The sequence below is a fragment of the Pleurodeles waltl genome, chromosome 10 (genome assembly GCF_031143425.1).
Source record: "Pleurodeles waltl isolate 20211129_DDA chromosome 10, aPleWal1.hap1.20221129, whole genome shotgun sequence".
Taxonomy (NCBI): Eukaryota; Metazoa; Chordata; class Amphibia; order Caudata; family Salamandridae; genus Pleurodeles; species Pleurodeles waltl.
In genome coordinates, this window is record NC_090449.1 from 208,427,701 (window position 1) to 208,445,808 (window position 18,108).

At 45.1% G+C, this 18,108-nt stretch overlaps 1 protein-coding gene across 1 annotated transcript; it reads left to right on the top strand.

Annotated features, from left to right (window-relative positions):
- Positions 1-15,134: 15,134 nt before the first annotated feature.
- Positions 15,135-16,262, top strand: LOC138262399 (uncharacterized protein F54H12.2-like). The gene has a single exon (XM_069212302.1). The coding sequence runs from the start codon at positions 15,135-15,137 to the stop codon at positions 16,260-16,262; it is 1,128 nt and encodes a 375-aa protein (XP_069068403.1).
- Positions 16,263-18,108: the final 1,846 nt, after the last annotated feature.

Below are 18,108 nucleotides of genomic sequence, written 5' to 3' on the forward strand. Positions count from 1 at the left end.
GGACAAGATCCCCACAAAACGCCTGAACTCCCAACTGGCTCACAACCCCCCCCACACCAACGACCCCAACACAGGAGCACACAACTTCTCCAAATGGATCACCACCTGCGCAGACACACTACCCCCCTCAGAAAACACATTGCCACACGCAACATCAAGAACGCCCCATGGTTCACCCCCGAACTCCAAGACTCCAAGCGCAAATGCCGCCAAGCAGAGAAAATATGGCTACTAGAACCATCTACAACCAACTTCTCCCCCCTCAAAACCACCATTTGCACCCATCACCAACTCATACGCACCACCAAAAGAGATCACTACAAGACACGCCCTCAAAACAGCAAAGAACTCTTCACCATCATTACTGAACTTGCCAAACCCAAAGCCAGCAACATAGACCCCTCACACACACAGCCCCTATGTGACGCCCTCTCCAACCACTTCCACCACAAAATCCTGGACATCCACAACAGCTTCATACCACACACACCCACCACACACTCACTCAACCCAACCCCCACTCATGACCCCCCCACCACACTCACCACCTGGTCCCCCACCACACACGAACAAACCGAAAAAACCATGAACGCCATCCACTCTGGATCCCCCTCCACCCCTGTCCACATCACATCTACAACAAAGCCAGCCTAACCATCACCCCCATACTCCATGACATAATCAATTCCTCTTTTGACTCCGCCACCTACCCAGACCCCTGGAAGCACGCGGAAATCACTGGTCTCCTAAAAAAAAAACAAAGCCGACCCGGAGATCCTCTCCAACTATCGCCCCATCTCCCTCCTCCTTTTCCCCGCCAAGGTTGCTGAGAAAGTAGTCAACGCCTGCCTATCCCACTTCCTCGAAGCAAACAACACTCTTGACCCCTCACAATCCGGGTTCCGCAAGAACCACAGACTGGAAACCGCCCTCATCGCATGCACTGATGACATCAGGACCAAAGTCGACAAAGGCGAGACCGTCGCACTCATCCTCCTAGACCTCTCCGCAGCCTTTGACACCGTCTGCCACCACACACTCTGCACACGCCTCCACAACATAGGAATTTGCCACAAAGCCTTAGACTGGATCACCTCCTTCCTCACCGACTGGACCCAGAGAGTCCACCTTCCACCTTTCCACTCCACCGCTACCAAGAACATCTGCGGAGTCCGCCAAGGGTCCTCCCTCAGCCACACACTCTTCAACATATACATGATACCCCTAGCCAACATCCTCCGAGCACATGGAATCACTATCCTCTCCTATGCAGATGACACCCAACTCATCCTCTCCCTCACCCACAACCCCACCACGCCAAAACCAACCTACACACTGCTCTCCTCGACACCGCCAACTGGATGACTACTAACCACCTTCAGCTTAACTCCAACAAAACCGAGATCATCATCTTGGGCCCCAACAAAACCACATGGGATGACTCCTGGTGGCCCACCGCCCTAGGCCCTGCACCCACCCCCGCAAACCATGCACACAACCTCAGCATCATCCTGGACCCCTCCCTCTCCATGACACAGCAAATCAATGCTCTAACCTCCTCCTGCTTCCACACACTCTGCACTCTAAAAGAATCCTTCAAATGGATGCCCCCAGAGACCAGGAAGACAGTCACCCATGCACTCATCAGCAGCAGACTAGACTACGGTAACACCCTCTACGCTGGCACCACACTCAAACTCAAACACAAACTCCAGAGAATCCAGAACACAGCCGCACGCCTCGTCCTTGGCCTCCCACGCCACAAACGAATCTCACCACACCTCAAATCCCTTCACTGTCTCCCCATAGACAAGAAAATCACATTCAAGATCCTCATCCACGCACATAAATCCCTCCACAACACCGCCACAACCTACCTCAATGAAAGAGTGAACTTCCACACTCCCACACACAACCTCCGATCAGCCGACCTCACCCTAGCCACAGCCCCCCACATCCAACGCACCACCACAGGAGGCACATCCTTCTCCTACCTCGCTCCCAAAACCTGGAACTCCCTCCCTATCAACCTTCGCAAAACCAAAGACCTCCTGCTCTTCAGAAAGAACCTCAAGACATGGTTGTTCGAACAATTTCCAAGCCTTGCGTCAATGAGGGTAACAATTGGGCTGTCATCAGGATTAATAAATGAGCATATGCAGCGCCATTCAGTTTTTTTCAGTAGATACAGAGTTGCTGCTTGAAGGCGAATGTCAGTGACTAGGCTTTTGCTTGCATATGCGTGAAGTGGTTTGTACATGACAGGTGGGCCCCCATTAGGTGTGTCTTTCTACATTTCTTTATACTTTGCATCTTTTGTTCTATACCTTTTTTCCTATTACTTATTGATTTAATAGGCCATGCACTGGAAAGTCTCTTTTGCTTATTTGGCATGCAGATTCACTGTTTTGACTCATTCGTGCTTGTGATCCTGTTATCATCCTCAAATCATTTGTGACATGAAACATGTACCAAATATCTGTCAGACATATTTTGCAGCCTTGAGAAAGTCACTGTGTGATGAAATACGTGTTGGCTTGCCTTTACTATGATTCTCTTCCACTCGAATACGATTGCTATGTTATGGCACGAGGATTCCTGGATGGATATTTGCTGTTTCCTTCAATTAAAAGTACCTACTACTACTGATCTTGAAGGACTTGCTTTTTACGTATTTCCTTAAGAGCTGCGGTATCTGTAACTAACTTCTGGTTTACTTCGCAATGAAGTGTTTGCTGTCTTGTAATGCTTTATTGAACCAGTGATATACATCTCTTCCCACACTAGAAGTACCTACGGTTATCCTTTGCTGATCATACTTTATTGAGAAATTATTTTGTAAGACCTTAATTAATTCTAACCATGTGTGTAGTATTTGAGCTTCATGAGTTACCCCTTCATTTGGTCTGTGTCAGTAGACCATTTCCATTATTTGCTCTGGAATTCTGCAAACCATCTCAGTTTTATAAGCCATGGGTTCCTGGTTGCTGGATTAACTCATAGGCTACTCCATTTTTTGTGGGTGTAACACAATGCTTGGTACCTGTGGGAAGTGATCACTTTCAGGGCGTGCATGAATTTTATTTGAGGAAACCCAGAGGCGGATGTTGTTGCTGACAAAGATGTAGTCAATTGTAGATAGAGAGTTACTGCTTGAAAACATGATTGGAATCAGACAATCTGCCTTCTCTTTCCCATTCAGGATCGTCAGCCCCTGCTCCTCTAGTAATTGTATCAAATTGTCCACCTCTATTGAGCCCACTTGCCTCCTGTGAATGGTAAATTTCACAGACTGTTGGTTGTAAAAATGGGCATTGAAATCCCCTGAGATGAGCAATGGCTCCCCCTAAAATAGGTTTTTCCATAGCTTTATCATGTATAGTAGAAGCTCAAATCTTTTTTTTTTCATGCCTTGTCTGGATGAATATATGTATTTATTATTAGCAAGTCCAACCTTTCTTATACCTCTGTTTTACCTGACAGTTTTACAGCTTGGAGACAGTTTTCTCCTGAATCAATGGCTTCAGACTTCCACTTGTAACTTGTGGACATGTAGATAGCCATACCACCTTTCGGATGGCTGTGGGTTGCCACCTTTATGGTGGGTATATTATGTTCCAATAATCCAATTTAGATGTTAAGCTCCATGTAATATTATGTCAAATCTTTGAAGGAAGCATATTGTCTCTTGATCTTGCAGCACTGCTCCAAGCCTGTGAACATTCCATGAGCAAATTCTCTGAGCAGCTAGCCAGGAAGGTCCTTTCTGATGAAGTGTTTTCATGGCTGGGAATAAAGATTAGTATGCCCTGACATGCAAGCTACCCAGATCCATTCAAAGTCCAGAAAGAGCTTACTTCAAAGCATTGTGTGATAGGCAACAGGGAGCCATACTCAATCCCTGGAAACTCTACAGGCAAAACACCATCTTCTTTCTCCTCTTCTGTGCTGCTGCAGAACATGCACTCCCCAATTACTAGATACAACTCTGCTCAACTAAATTTAGGCTGGTTATAAGCAACCTTACATGGTGGCAGACAAGCTTGGAGTTTTAAAATACAGTCCCCCTAACTAACTCTACGACATCCTTGAAACTGTGCTCGTGGAACATTAATGGTGTGTACACTAAAAGACATTTTAAGAACCCGACAAACCTCATGAATGAATATCAATTTATTATCTTATATGAAACATGGACAATGCAGCCTTTCTCAATAGATGGTTTCACCAGTTACTGCAGCCCAGCACAAAAAATAAAGAGGTTTGGTTGCCGGGGTGGGAGGGATGGCAATCTTCATAGCCATAGCACTCAAAATGAAAAGTGAGCAGTTGAAATCATATGATAATAACATCTTGATGGTCAAACTGCAGAAGTGGCACATCGAAACTAAGGGGCATATTTACAAGCCTCTGGCACCACCTTGTGCTGCCCGAGAGTAATTGTTTTACATTAAGGCAATGTTAAGGAAGCCTTTCTCCTGTGCCATATTTGCAAAGTTGTGCAATGCATGCAACACATGCTACAACAGGATCGTCTCTGGGCTGTTCCTAGTTCTGTTGGATCTATAAGCAAAAGACCCAGTGATTAAAGGCAGCAGCACTGGTAACAGACCTTGAATCCCTTGGGTTAAGAACACTGAATGGCAGATACCAACAACACATTCCTCCATTGTGGTTCTACTACTCAGCTGACGCCCAGTCTATGATTGACTTCATGGAGGTAACCCTGCCTTTACTTTGTTTAATCTTGCCTTATGAGATTAAGAAAATGAACAAAAGCAACCATGGGCAAAAAATAATGGAGATCAATGCCCAATGCTCTTTCCACTAGCAGGTAAAATCTCTGATGGGGGATTTTGCCCCAGTGAACTACAGGAAGCTACACTGGTCAGAAGGCACATAGGGTCAATTTGAGCTACCACTTCAGCTCTTGTCAGGCACTGTTTTAGCAATGACTACCTCAACCTGATATCAAAATGGACACTCTTTACTGATAGTTTACTGCCCACTTACTCTACAAAAAATCGGTCTAGCACTCGTCAAACTAAAGAGTGTTTACAGGACTTAAAAAGGATTAAAATATCTGCCTCATGCTGCTTTTAAAGGAGGAACTATAACAGAACTCTGAGATTGGCTAGGGGCAACCAGGGATCCACTAAGTTGAACCTTATAAACAAAATATACAAGAGGGCAGTCTGGGAGGAAAAGGTAGCAACAAAACAAAACCTCTGGGCAAAAGCCATGTACCTCAGTAAAAAGAAAAACTCAAGTGGCTTCTGGGAAATGGTCAATAACCTCAACAGGGCTCCAACTGCAATCATGAGCTCTAATCTAACAGAAACAGACTGGGTTGACTTCTTAATTTAACACTTTGGTCAACCACTGGAAACCCCAGTGCTTTGTACCCAGGATACAAACCTCCATCAAAACAACCTACACGTCCAGATGATTCCATGCCTAGATTCACCAAAGAACATATCTGCAAATGTTTTCGAAAGAGTAACAAGGCAGAGCACGAGTCCCAAAAGGAATCCCAAATGCACTATCCAAGCAAATTTTACCTTTGGTCAACCAGCTTGTCAGTAGTTTTTAATAGTGCTATCCAACTGGAATCTATTCTGGATTCGTGGAAGGGCACCATAATCACTCCCATCTTTGAAGGGGTGATTGTCATCGTCCAGAAAACTACAGTTTCATTATATGCTGTTAGACACTGAGGCAAAGCACTTTTCAGGTCTTCTTCTAACAGATAGATAGATCTCTTGCCTGGGCAGAAGAAAAACACATCATCCCTCTGAATCTATCTGGGATCATCCAAGGGGCTGGCACACTGTAGGAAAGTAGCATCTTTCTAGCATGGTTACCCCCCCACGTTTGTCCTGTTTGTGAGAGTGTATCAGTGTGTTTTTACTGTGTCACTGAGATCCTTCTAGATAGAACCCCAGTGCTCATAGAAAAAAACCTATATGTCAGTGTGTTTTGCCTGTCTCACTGGGATCCTGCTAGCCAGGACTCCAATGCTCATAGTTTGTGGCTTAATGTGTATGCATGTGTAGTGCCTAACTGTGTCACTGAGGCTCTCCTAATCAGAACCTCAGTGCTTATGCTCTCTCTGCTTTTAAATTTGTCACTGTAGGCCACTGACTGCATTTAACAATTTCAATTGGCATACTGGACACCCCTTATAAGTTGCTAATATATGGTGCCTAGCTACCCAGGGCATTGGGGTTCAAGGAGATCCATACGGGCTGCAGCATTTCGTTGACCACCCATAGGGAGCTCAGACAAACCCTTACACAGGACTGCCAGTGCAGCCTGCGTGAAATAGTGCAAACACTATTTCACAGCCATTTTCACTGCACTTAAGTAACTTATAAGTCCCCTATATGTCTAACCTTCACTTGTTGAAGGTTAGTTGCAAAGTTACTAAGTGTGAGGGCCCTTGCACTAGCAAAGGTGCCCCCACATAGTTCAGGGCCATTTCCCCGGACTTTGTGAGTGCGGGGACACCATTACACACGTGCACTACATATAGGTCAATACCTATATGTAGATTCACAGTGGAAATTCCAAGTATGGTCATGTAACATGTCAAAGGTCATGGAATTGTCCCCACATTCCAAATCTGGTATTGGGGAGCCAATTCCATGCATCCTGGGGGCTCCATCATTTACTGCCAAACCAGCTCTCTGAGGCTTGCACTGCAGCTACCGCTGCTGCCACCTCACAGACAGGGTTCTGCCCTTTTAGGGTCTGGGCAGCCCAGTCCCAGGAAGGCAGAACAAAGCATTTCAGCTGAGAGCTGGATGTTGCACCCTCTCCCTTTGGAAATAGGTGTTACAGGCTGGGAGGGGTAGCCTCCCCCAGTCTCTGGAAATGCTTTGAAGGGCACAGATGGTGCCCTCCCTGCATAAACAAATCTCCACCAATTCAGGGACCCCTTCTCCCCTGCTCTGGCAGGGAACTGGACAAAGGAAAGGGGAGTGACCCCTCCCCTGTCCATCACCACCCCAGGGGTGGTACCCAGAGCACCTCCACTTTGTCCCAGACTTCAGCCATCTTGCTTTGCAAGGTGTGGGGGCACTCTGGAGTGGCCAGTGCCAGCAGGTGACGTCAGAGACCCCTCCTGATAGGTCAATACCTGGTAAGGTGGCCAATCCCCCTCTCAGGGCTATTTAGGGTCTCTCCTGTGGGTTCTCTTTAGATTCTGCTTGTAAGTTTCCTTCAGGAATCCTCTGCAACAACTTCAGACTTTTTGGACCAACCACAGCCTGCTCCAAGAAACGCTGTAACTGCACCAGAGTGTCTACAAGAGGCACTTTTCTTCAGCAACCTCAGATCCAAGTCAGCAACTGCAACAGTGTCCACGGTGTGCATGCTTTGGGGACTCCCTGTCTTCATCCTGCACCAGAAGGACCGAAGAAATCTCCTGTGGAGTGACGGAGTCACTCCCCTGCTCCAAGCAGGCACCTTCCAAGGTGACAACCGTACCCTGAGACTCCTCTCACGGTGATGAGCATGCTCCTAAGGACACAGAGGGTGGATATTATCAACATAGACTCTCCTGAGGTCCTGCTGATGCAATTTGGAGGAGGTAAGACCTTGCCTTCCCCGAGAACAATGGTACCCCTGTGTATTGTGTCTTCTTCCCCTCCTGAGGCCTCTGTGCACTCTTTGCAAACTTTCTTTGTGCACAACCTGGCCCAGGTCCCCAGCACTCCATCCTGCAATGCTCAACTTGCTGAGTTGTTCTCTGACGGCGTGGGAGCTTTTTTTGTTGTGATCCATTGACCACATTTTGCAACTCCTTTGAACCCAGATCCTGCACCTTCTGGGGGTGCTGGCTGGCAACCTGAGGGCTCTTTAACGTGCTGGGAGCCCCCTCTACCTCTTCACACTAAGTTGAGGCCCTCAGATCCCTCCTGGGTCCATCCAGCACCATTATGATGAAAAACACACTTTTGACGTAGCCAAGGCTTGTTGGCGCCTTCCAACATGAAATATCATCTGCAACGATCTTCACGCTGTGGGACATCTTTTGCATCATGAAGGAACCCACTGGCATCTTCCTAAGGTGCATTTCTGCAGTCTTCTACTAACCGGGGGCTCTTTTTTTGCACCCTCTTCTGGGTTGGCAGGGGCTCCTGTCCTTCCTGGAATTTCTTTCAAATTCTGGACTTGGTCCCCTTCCTTTGCAGGTCTTCAGGTCCAATAATTCAGCAGTTGTTCTTTGCAGACTTGGTTGGCTGCTGCAAAATCCCAAAATTGAGGTGTAATGTGTCGTAAGGAAACTTGCAGTACTTTACTCCTGCTTCTCTGGGCTCTGGGGTGGGGTAATTTACTTACCTTTACTGTATTCTTACTCTCCCACCGATTCTGCACTCACTACACTTTTCTAGGGTGGAATTTGTGATTCACGTTCCACTTTTTTTAGTATATGATTTGTGTTGCCCCTAGACCTATTTTCTCCTATTGCATTCTGTAGGATTTCCTACTGTTTGCATTGTTCTATAACTGTTTACTTGTCTAATTTTGGTGTCTAGTGTATATATTGTGTATAATACTTACCTCCAGAAGGAGTATTGTCTCTATGATATTTTTGGTACTGTGTCACCCAAATAAATACCTTTATTTTTAGTAACACTGAGTATTGTCTTCATTTGTGTATAAGTACTGTGTAATTATAAGTGGTATTGCATAAGATTTGCATGTCTCCTAGTTCAGCCTAAGCTGCTCTGCTATAGCTACCTCTATCAGCCTAAGCTGCTAGAATACTACTACATTCACTAACAAGGGATAACTGGACGTGGTGTAAGGTGTAAGTACCCAAGGTACCCACTACAAACCATGCCATCCTCCTACACACAGCAACCAACATTCTATCACTGGACAAACTGAATTTGAAACGCAACCCATTTACTTCTGCTATGGGGATTTGAAGTCAGCATTCAACTGTGTGTGGTGTAATCTTCTCTGGAAAAATCTGGCACACTGGAGCATTCCAGCAGGTCTTCTAAGAGCCACACAGCTGTTATATTTGGACACCTAGACATGAGTGAGAATTGAAGACGGCTCTTTCTTGTCCAAGAAAATACAAACCTCCTAGATTTAAAGCAAATTTGCATACTGGTGCCATACCTTTTTAATCTCTTCTTGGCTGACTTGACTCGAGCCCTGGATAAAATAAATGCGCACTCCCCTAAACTAGGAGCCATGCACATCTCAAACCTACTGTACGCAGATGATGTGGTACTCCCAAGCCAAACAAAAATCAGCCTGCAATGTCTTATTGATAAGTTATCACACTATTCAACAGCCAACAGCATGCTGATAAATGAGAAGAAAACACAGCTTGTGGAAGTGAACAAAAAGATATAGAAAAAGCACAAATGATACATGCAAGGTCAGCAACTGGAACCGGCTAAAACCTACAGATACCTTGAAGTTCTATTTTATGACAAGGCCTCTTTTCTCCAGCACAGGATAGAATTGCAGAGGAAGGGAAATGCATTACTCCTCGCATTTCATACATTAAAGAGGTCACTAGATGGCCCTAGCTACTTGCCACTGCTAAAGATAATAGCAGCAAACCTGCCACTGAGTATCATCCAGGGATGCGAGGCACTATGAGGCAGAGACGCCATAACTTCCAATGCGATCATTATGAAAATATATAGAACACTCTTTTGCCTGACTTGTAACTCTTCTCTGACCTGGATAAGGCTTGAGTTCGGTCTACTAGATCAAATCACTGCAAGGAAAGGAGGGTACATTGAAGTATGGAAAATAAAATAAAATCATCTATGAAAAACCAACTATCCCTAGTCCTTTGGGAAAAAGTCAAAACAAGTATAAACGCACTGTCCAGGTAATATATGGACTTGGTGATAAATGACCTGGCCAATAGAGAACTATAGGAAAAGTCTGTGGCTCTAGAGTAATTCATAAAAGCGATCAACGGAGTAATGAAAAAAAGATCTGTCCTAAGAGATAAATAGGACTTTTTATGTAGATCCCATGCCAGGATGGCAATAAACGAATACAAAACTCTCAAACCTCAGCCCTATCTAGCAGCTGGGTCTACGTAACTAAAGGATCTCTGTACCAGGCACTGACTTGGCCTCCTCCCATGTTTCATACACATTGCTCCCTGGATCCGGGACACAAAAAATGTTGGCTGCAGACTGTGTAAATCCGGGAAGAAAAACATTATTCACATAACCTGTCTCTGCCCCAGTCGGTTGAACGAGAGGAAGAGACTGTTAAGAGCACTTTTTAAATAGCGCGGAATTCACTTATTCAGGCAAGCTGTGATCGCATGCCTTAAGGCAACGTACACCCCTTTGAACTGTAGTTTTACCAAACTTTTAACGCTTGTGGCAAATAAACTGGAGGGCTGTGCGATCACGCTGCTTTGAACTCTCCGATGGTTTTTTACTAAGTCCTTATTTTAAATGTGGTCATAGATAACTACTATTATTACAATGTCCTGATTTTTTTAACAAAGTTTTGGTACCTTTTATGAAACTTAGCTGTAGCACGTTTTAAAAAAAATACGCTAATGTATTCTACAGTTTTGAACATACATACTTAACAGTATCAGTAGTAGGAAGGGATACCTTTAATCACCATATTAAAAGTGACAGTTATCCCTCCCTTGAAGTGACGTCACTTCCGTGACTGGGACTTCCGGTGTCCCTGAGAGCCCTCCCCGGAAATGCCATGTATATAGGGTGTGTCACGTGGTCTGTGCCGTCGTGGTGTTGTAGAGTAGCGCCCGCCAGTTTTGAACTGTGGCATATAAGGAGCTGGTTAGAGCCGTCTGCCAAACCATGAACCAGTGCTGAAACAGCTTGTCAAGGCGCCATGAAGAGATACAATCTGGTCGCCAGAAAAGCCGCCTCCTCAGGGGCCCGAACACTATTGGTAGATATTACCGGACCCTAACACCTTTTACAATGGATGAGAATGCACAACAGGCTGCCCCTGACAACAGGGATACCAATGTTACGTTTTTCAAGAGGAACTTTGCCAGCGGCTTGAAAGCTCCATCTTAAGGATCTGGCTCTACTGATATCCCCTATTAAGGGTGATAGCAGTGACAGCGAAGTCTCGAAAGATGGTTTAAGTGATGCAGTCAACTTCATCGATATTGAAGATGCTGAAGAATGTGTACCACCACCGAATTCGCCCGTCTATGAGGACATGGGTTTCCAGGAGGGTCAGATCCAGAGGCTGTCGATGTACAGCCAATCCGTGTAAACTCCGGCGATGCTTTGACCCCAATGGACCTCTGTGAATCGCAAGATTTCAGAGCAGCCGCCGAGTGTAGCGATAATGCTGAGGTTAGTAAAATTCTATAGACAATTTGCAAGTATACGCTGTCATCCTACTTTTTAACTAATAATGTGTCTTTTGCTTTCTGTTTGAACCATAGAAAACAACTGCAGAAAGAGAGGCTCTAGAGTGGTCTTCGCCAAAGGTTAACAACGTAAATTTTTACTGCTTATGCTGTTCCAGACAGTCTAAAGGTATTACAAGCCAGAACAAAGAGCCTCGTAAGAAATGTTTTGCACCTACAATAGCCCTGATTTTTAAAAGGAAACTCCAGGTGTACCCTATGACACCATATGGTCAGTTAAAGGTTTTGCGGCGGCCATTGTGAACACGTGTGTTAAACAGAACTATTATGACATGTGTTATGGGCATGAAATTAACGAACCTCAGGAGGAGGCTCACGACTGTCTATACGAATCGTACAATGTGAGAGCAATTCGCCACATTTGTAACCGGTTAGACCCCCATAGGGTTTTTAAGTTGTTGAAAGTGGTGTACGGGCTGTCAGCTATGAAGAAGGGTGTCCACATTGATATGGTCAAGGTCTTGGCAACTGCTGTCAATGAGATACCATACGCTGCTGAGCCATGCTCAAAACTTGAACGTATGCAGGGTCTATGTCCCTATTTTGACTGATAGAAATGGTCATAGAAAGACGAATGTGTGACATTTATTATAAAAACAGAAGGATGAAGTATTTAGCCCCGCGAAAGTTGTTTTAAAAAGCAAACCATAACTGTGTTACTTAACGCTCCATACTTACTCACTTTTAGGACATGTATCAGAGTGTCGCGGGCAAAATGTCTATGAGTTACACCCTGGCTACATCTGTATCGGGAGATTGATATATGTGCTGGTTAAAAAAAGAATAGCTGAAATACACCCTATGACTCTACGGTATCTGAACATTTCTGAACCTTCGGCCTTGTGGCAGTGCATCAGCCCTGTGTGTATCGCCAAATGGTGTGTCAACGCTCGGCTACCAGCAGTGGATAAATACCGGAGCTCTGACAAAGATCAGGCTCGTGAGTTGAGACTTTCGCCACTGACAGGACTACACAGGGCTTTGGAGATCATGACTGAAGATTATTTCACAAATAAAGGTTCAGTATTGTCCGACCTAGAACTGTATGAACTGTTGAATGCTGTCAGTATCCTGAGCGTCCAGAATTATAGGCGGGGGAGCGGGAAGTCATGTCTAGAGCTATTGAGAGTATAGCTATAAAAATATCAAAGTTTGTGACGCTGAGACATGGTAAAAGGAATTGTGTTGAGTAATATGTGTAACATGTGTTGTACTATGTATACATCGGCAAAAGCCCTCTGTGTTCCGTTGCTTTGGCAGTTATAAGCTATATAACGCAAAATGTCAAATACACAATGTCTAGGATGTTCCAACTCACTTTTCATCTTTTTTATGTTTAATAAAACGACCTTACACAAAACATACGTCTTTCATTTCATGGGTGCAGAGGGTGCTTTAAGGAAGTTTTATTACGATACACTAGGGGTTGGGAGCTACAGCGGCTCTGAAGCTGTATTTAGAAGGGTTTGCGTTGAAAATGAATCTGTAAACAGAGCCGGGGTAAAGCCTTGGTTAGCTGGGGAAGAAGCCTATTCACTACACAAACCTGCCAGGAACCGTTGTTAGTGCGCAGCTAGATTATCAGTGGCAGGCTGACATAATCAGTCTTCAAGATCTAGCAAAACATAACAACGGCACCATGTATATATTAACAGTCATAGAAGTCTTGTCTAAGTACGCCTATGCAGAGGCGTTAAATGATACAAGTTGTACCAGCATCACCGCCGCTTTTAAAGACATCTTCGTTAGAGGGCGTGTACCTCAAAAACTACAAACAGACGCCGGAAAGGAGTTTTGAAACAAATCTTTTCAGAAATTATTAAAGCAACACGCTGTTCAACATTTTGTAATGCACACAGAAGTAAAAGCAGCAGTTGTAGAGCGTTTTAACAGAACTTTAAAATCAAAGATGTGGCGATATTTGACAGCCAACAATACCTACAGATACGTGGATGTTCTACAGGCATTTATAGATGTTTATAATGTCAGTTATCATAGGACAATCAAAATGTCCGCCGCAGAGGTAACGAGTGATAATTCGTTAAGGGTGTGGAGAACTGTGTACGGGAGTCGACTTGCGTCGAAGGTCAAGAAACCGGCTTTAAAAGAAGCGGACCATGTCACGGTTTCAAAGTTGAAGGGTGTCTTCACCAAAGGCTACCAACAGACATTCAGCGATGAGATATTCATAGTGGAAAGTGTTGAGCTCAAAGAAGGGGTATATATTTACAGGTTAAAGGACTAAGACGGGGAAAAGGTAGCAGGCGTCTTTTACACCGAAGAGGTACAGAAGGTGCCCTATGATCCGAACCGTGTGTACAGGGTTGAAAAGGTTCTGAAAAGGAAACGCACCGGAGCTAAGAGACAGGCGCTGGTCAAATGGTGCGGATGGCCCGAGAAATTTAACAGTTGGGTTTTGGCCAGCTCGCTGCACTGTGTGTGAGGTCAAGCTGTAAGCGCCGAGATGGAGAACTCACCTTTTTATATTACGGTGCCCTCCCAAGCTTCGAAGGAAACGTTCCCCAGCAAATCAGATTTCTAACTATACGGTGAAACTGGCAAAACCCGTGGACTTGAAAGGGTCTTGGGAGGTCGTCCTAACAGAGATACAATACCCTAGAACTTGGAATACATTTACAAAGCTAGAGGCTAAATTTAGTATAAAGCGTGAGCAGGACCCTCCGAGCATCCATGCAGGATTTCCTCATGGCTACTACCCAGCCGTTTCCTCGGTGGTCGACGCCATCAACAGATCTATAGGTAGCATCGAGACGTATGCGAATATACATCTGGTGTCGGATAACGTTAGAAGAAAAGTGTTTCTTAAAGCCCTGGAGCTCAGTACAGTGTTTACCTGTACCGGTAAATTACAAAGGGTGTTAGGGACCGTGCAACATGTAAAAAGACAGGTGGATCCTGACCCTACGTGCCCCGATATTAACGGGGGGTTTTATACACTCTACGTGTATAGCGACATCGTAGAACCACAGCGGGTCGGCGATAGTTATTCGCCGCTGTTGAGATGGATCCCTGTGAAGGGTGAAAATAACACAATGGTTAACATGCAGCATCACAAACTCGATTATGTGGCAATTTCTAAACAACATTTTGACACTATAACCATCATGGTCTACGACGACCAGTCGGAGCCGGTGGCATTTAAATACGGGAAAGTTATTGTTAAGCTTCATTTAAGGCCGCGACAGTGACTATTTCGGCAGTTGCGATGGTCATAATGAAAACATACAGGGATCCCTCAATGTAGAGGGACTATTATAGAGTTCAGGCCGGCTATGGAGGGCCCCCGCCCTACTTTCAAGGGGCTCCTGTTATGTACGGGGCCGGCCTGGGGGGGCTTCTTTCGGAGTTTGTTTAGGCATGCCATGCCCTTTTTGAGAAGAGGGTTCGAAATTGTAAAACCGCATGTTAAAGCGGCTGCTCGAACATAGCCCAGGACGTCGTGGGCTCTGTAACGTCGGCTGTCGCCGAACGCATTACCAGACAGCCCCAAAAAGGAGCGGGGTTGATGTACAATGCGCGTGCTGGTGTTAAAAGGAAGCGAAGGGCCTCGAGGCGTAGGCGACCACCAATGCCCCATAAGAAGCGGCGGACTTCTTCAAAAGGCCCACACAAAAGAAGAGCTGTAAGACGGAAGAGATCTTCCAAGAAGAAGAGAACACGTTCTACTGTGAATAATTTTTAATCAGCTAAAATGGCCTTCGTACACTGTGCCTCGGGTGAATGCGCCAAATCAGAGTTAGATCTGTTTTCTCTCAAACCCACACAGACCAGCATTGAGAACAGTTTTTTCATGGAAGTATCGCCTATGGCAGCTCTGACGCCGCTTGCACCGACAGAGTTTTATGTGTCAGGCTCCAATGATATGTATCTGGACCTCAACAACACTCTTTTACACCTCGTCTGTAAAATAACCAAAGCAAATGGCGCCGACATCGAGGATGATGCTAGAGTAGCCCCGATCACATACCCCATCGCAACCATGTTTAATCAGGTGGACATTAACCTTGGCGATCGACTCGTCACGCAGAGTGATAACATGTATGCCTACAGGGCATACATAGAGAGTATTCTAAATTACAGTTTCGACGTCTTGGACACAAAACTTTCAGCTGGACTCTTCTACAAAGACACCGAAGCGCATTTTGAGAACACAGCTTTGGACGGGGGCAACGAGGGTTTTAAAAAAAGAGCCAGCTTCGCTGCCGGCAGTAGGCAGTTTGATCTCCTGGGGCATGTACATTCAGACCTTTTCTTCCAAGACAAGCTGCTAGTCAACGATATAGATCTCGAGATCAAGCTCAATCGTTACAAGGACGCTTTCTGTCTCATCAGCGGCGATGCGGAGCAGTATAAACTGGTTACATTGTCCGCAAGCCTGTTTGTAAAGAGGGTGAAAGTGTCCCCGAGCGTCAGACTAGCCCATGCAGGAGCTTTACAATTATTGAACGCTAAATACGCCATTGAAAGAGTTGCACTGAAGATATTCAGCATCCCCGCCAGAAGTAGATTCACGCAGCAGCAGAATGTATTTCTGGGGCAATTACGGAAATTCATCATCCTAGGGTTTGTGGACAATACAGCTTTTAGCGGCCTCTACAAATCTAACCCTTTCAACTTCAAACACTACGACATCAACTACGCAGCTTTGGTGCACGAGGAAGCAGTGATACCCGCAAAACCGTTCACACTGAATTTTGGAACATCCAATTTTGTCCGGGAATATCTCGGTCTGGTCTCGATAACGGGGAAAAATCTGCGGGAGTCGTTGTTTCAAGAGAGGGATATGCGGCAGGTTACACGCTGTTTGCATTCGACCTGACGCCTGACATGGAAGACGGAGACCACTACAACCTAATCAAAAACGGAAATCTAAAAGCTGAAATACGCTTTACACAGGCCGTGGCGACCAATGTGAACATGGTTGTATTCTTGGTATTTGACAGCGTTATTCAGGTCAATCACGCCCGTCAACTTATGTTTGACCATCATTAAAAGCTTGTAAAGGGACACTACTGAGATACGGGACTTCTTAAGTAGACATAAATACGCTAAGAAATACTTTTTAGGTGTGTTTCCTAGCGATGGGTTACCTGAAAAGATAGGCCCAGAAAGACCCTGCACCCTCATCTTTAACACTGACCCCCGTTACAAGGGTGGTACACACTGGGCTGCAATGTTTCTTGATGTAGACAAGGTTATAGTGTTTGACAGTTTAGCGGACTTCCCCGAGCATGACATTTATACAAAACCCATATTCAAGTATGTAAAAAAAGCATCACCCATGGTTGTGTATAAAAAACTGTGTGTACAGGATTCTCTAGCCATAACAAGTGGAGAGCATTGTATATATTTTGTTAGAAAAATGTCTGAAGGTATGACGTTTAGAATTTTTTTGCATCTGTATTCCGCTGATCTAGTAAACAACGACGGCATAGTTATGAAATATGTGAATGAAAAGACTAGGCCCATGTCAAGCATTGCTAAAACAGAATATGGTGTGTGCCAAAGGTGTAAGGCTTTGTAAAGCCTCAACTGTACTGATGACTGTCTAAAATAAAAAACATTATAACCTGAAAACAGAATATACATTTTTTCATCCCCCATCACACATTTTAAAACCATTAAAAAAAAAAAAAAAGATGTCGGACTACGGCTGAAATGTTAAAAACGTTTTATTAGAAACTGTTTTTACAACAAACATGCACAGGGGTAAAAAATAAAATGATGTTAAAATCTTTCGACATGTTTCGGGAACACATTAGAGCGGTAGCCAGGTGTTCATTTTGAACAGTCTCTTTTTAGGCCCCAGAGGTAGAGCAACGTTGCTTCTAGATGGTGTTAGTTGTGGAAAGAAAGGCGACGTCGATACGGCGTGGCTCCGTGTAAAAACACCAAGGGTTGGATCTTTTAAACTTTCAAGCTTACGACGATTCTCTGCGTTACCGATAATCGTCGAGGGAATGTTGAGTTCCGCAGTGGCAAAAGGTTTTACCATGTGTCAGACCCCTGACCAGATCATTCATGTGGGAACCAGAAACCTGCTGACCCTTGTAAACGAATTCACACCGGACGTTCCACGAGGTCAAGTCTTTAGTAGCAGTCATTTTACTGATCAACATTTGAGCAGCCCCTCTATACTTCTGACTAATATTTTTTAAAAGGTCTACGACAAAGGCATCCGGGGTGGGTGAGGGCCCTAGGTCTTGAGGCGCCACAGACGGTACTGGCTGCTGTTCAGCATCTGGGGTATACAGAGTAAGTTTGTTTTTTTCAGAGGTTAGTTGCTTGTAGTACTGTAGAAAGTTTTGAAGGGCTCCTGAGTAAAGCCCCGCTTTGTTGTGTGGTTTTAAATCAGTTTGGTTCAAAATGGCTTTGATTTCAGCGTCGAGCCGCTGTGTCTCATTTTTGTGGATGTCCCATGCGTCGGTGGTAGAAGGGCCCAACTGTTCTAGCTGTTGGTGGGGTACAAGGTACATTTTGTGGACGTGATCCATCAGGGCCTCGACAGGAGCCCTGTGAGTAGGGGTATAGCTATACGTAGCAGCGACCCTATAAAACCACCAGACTGTTTGACCAGCTTCCTTTTAGAAAGGAGCGACGACCTCTTATTGCTGAGCTTCTTAATAATGTGGCGCTTCTTCTTCAGAACCCGGAACCGGCTCGTT

What these genes read in the sequence shown, in the direction of transcription:
- LOC138262399 (XM_069212302.1), top strand. Translation starts at nt 15,135, where the DNA reads ATGGCCTTCGTACACTGTGCCTCGGGTGAATGCGCCAAATCAGAGTTA.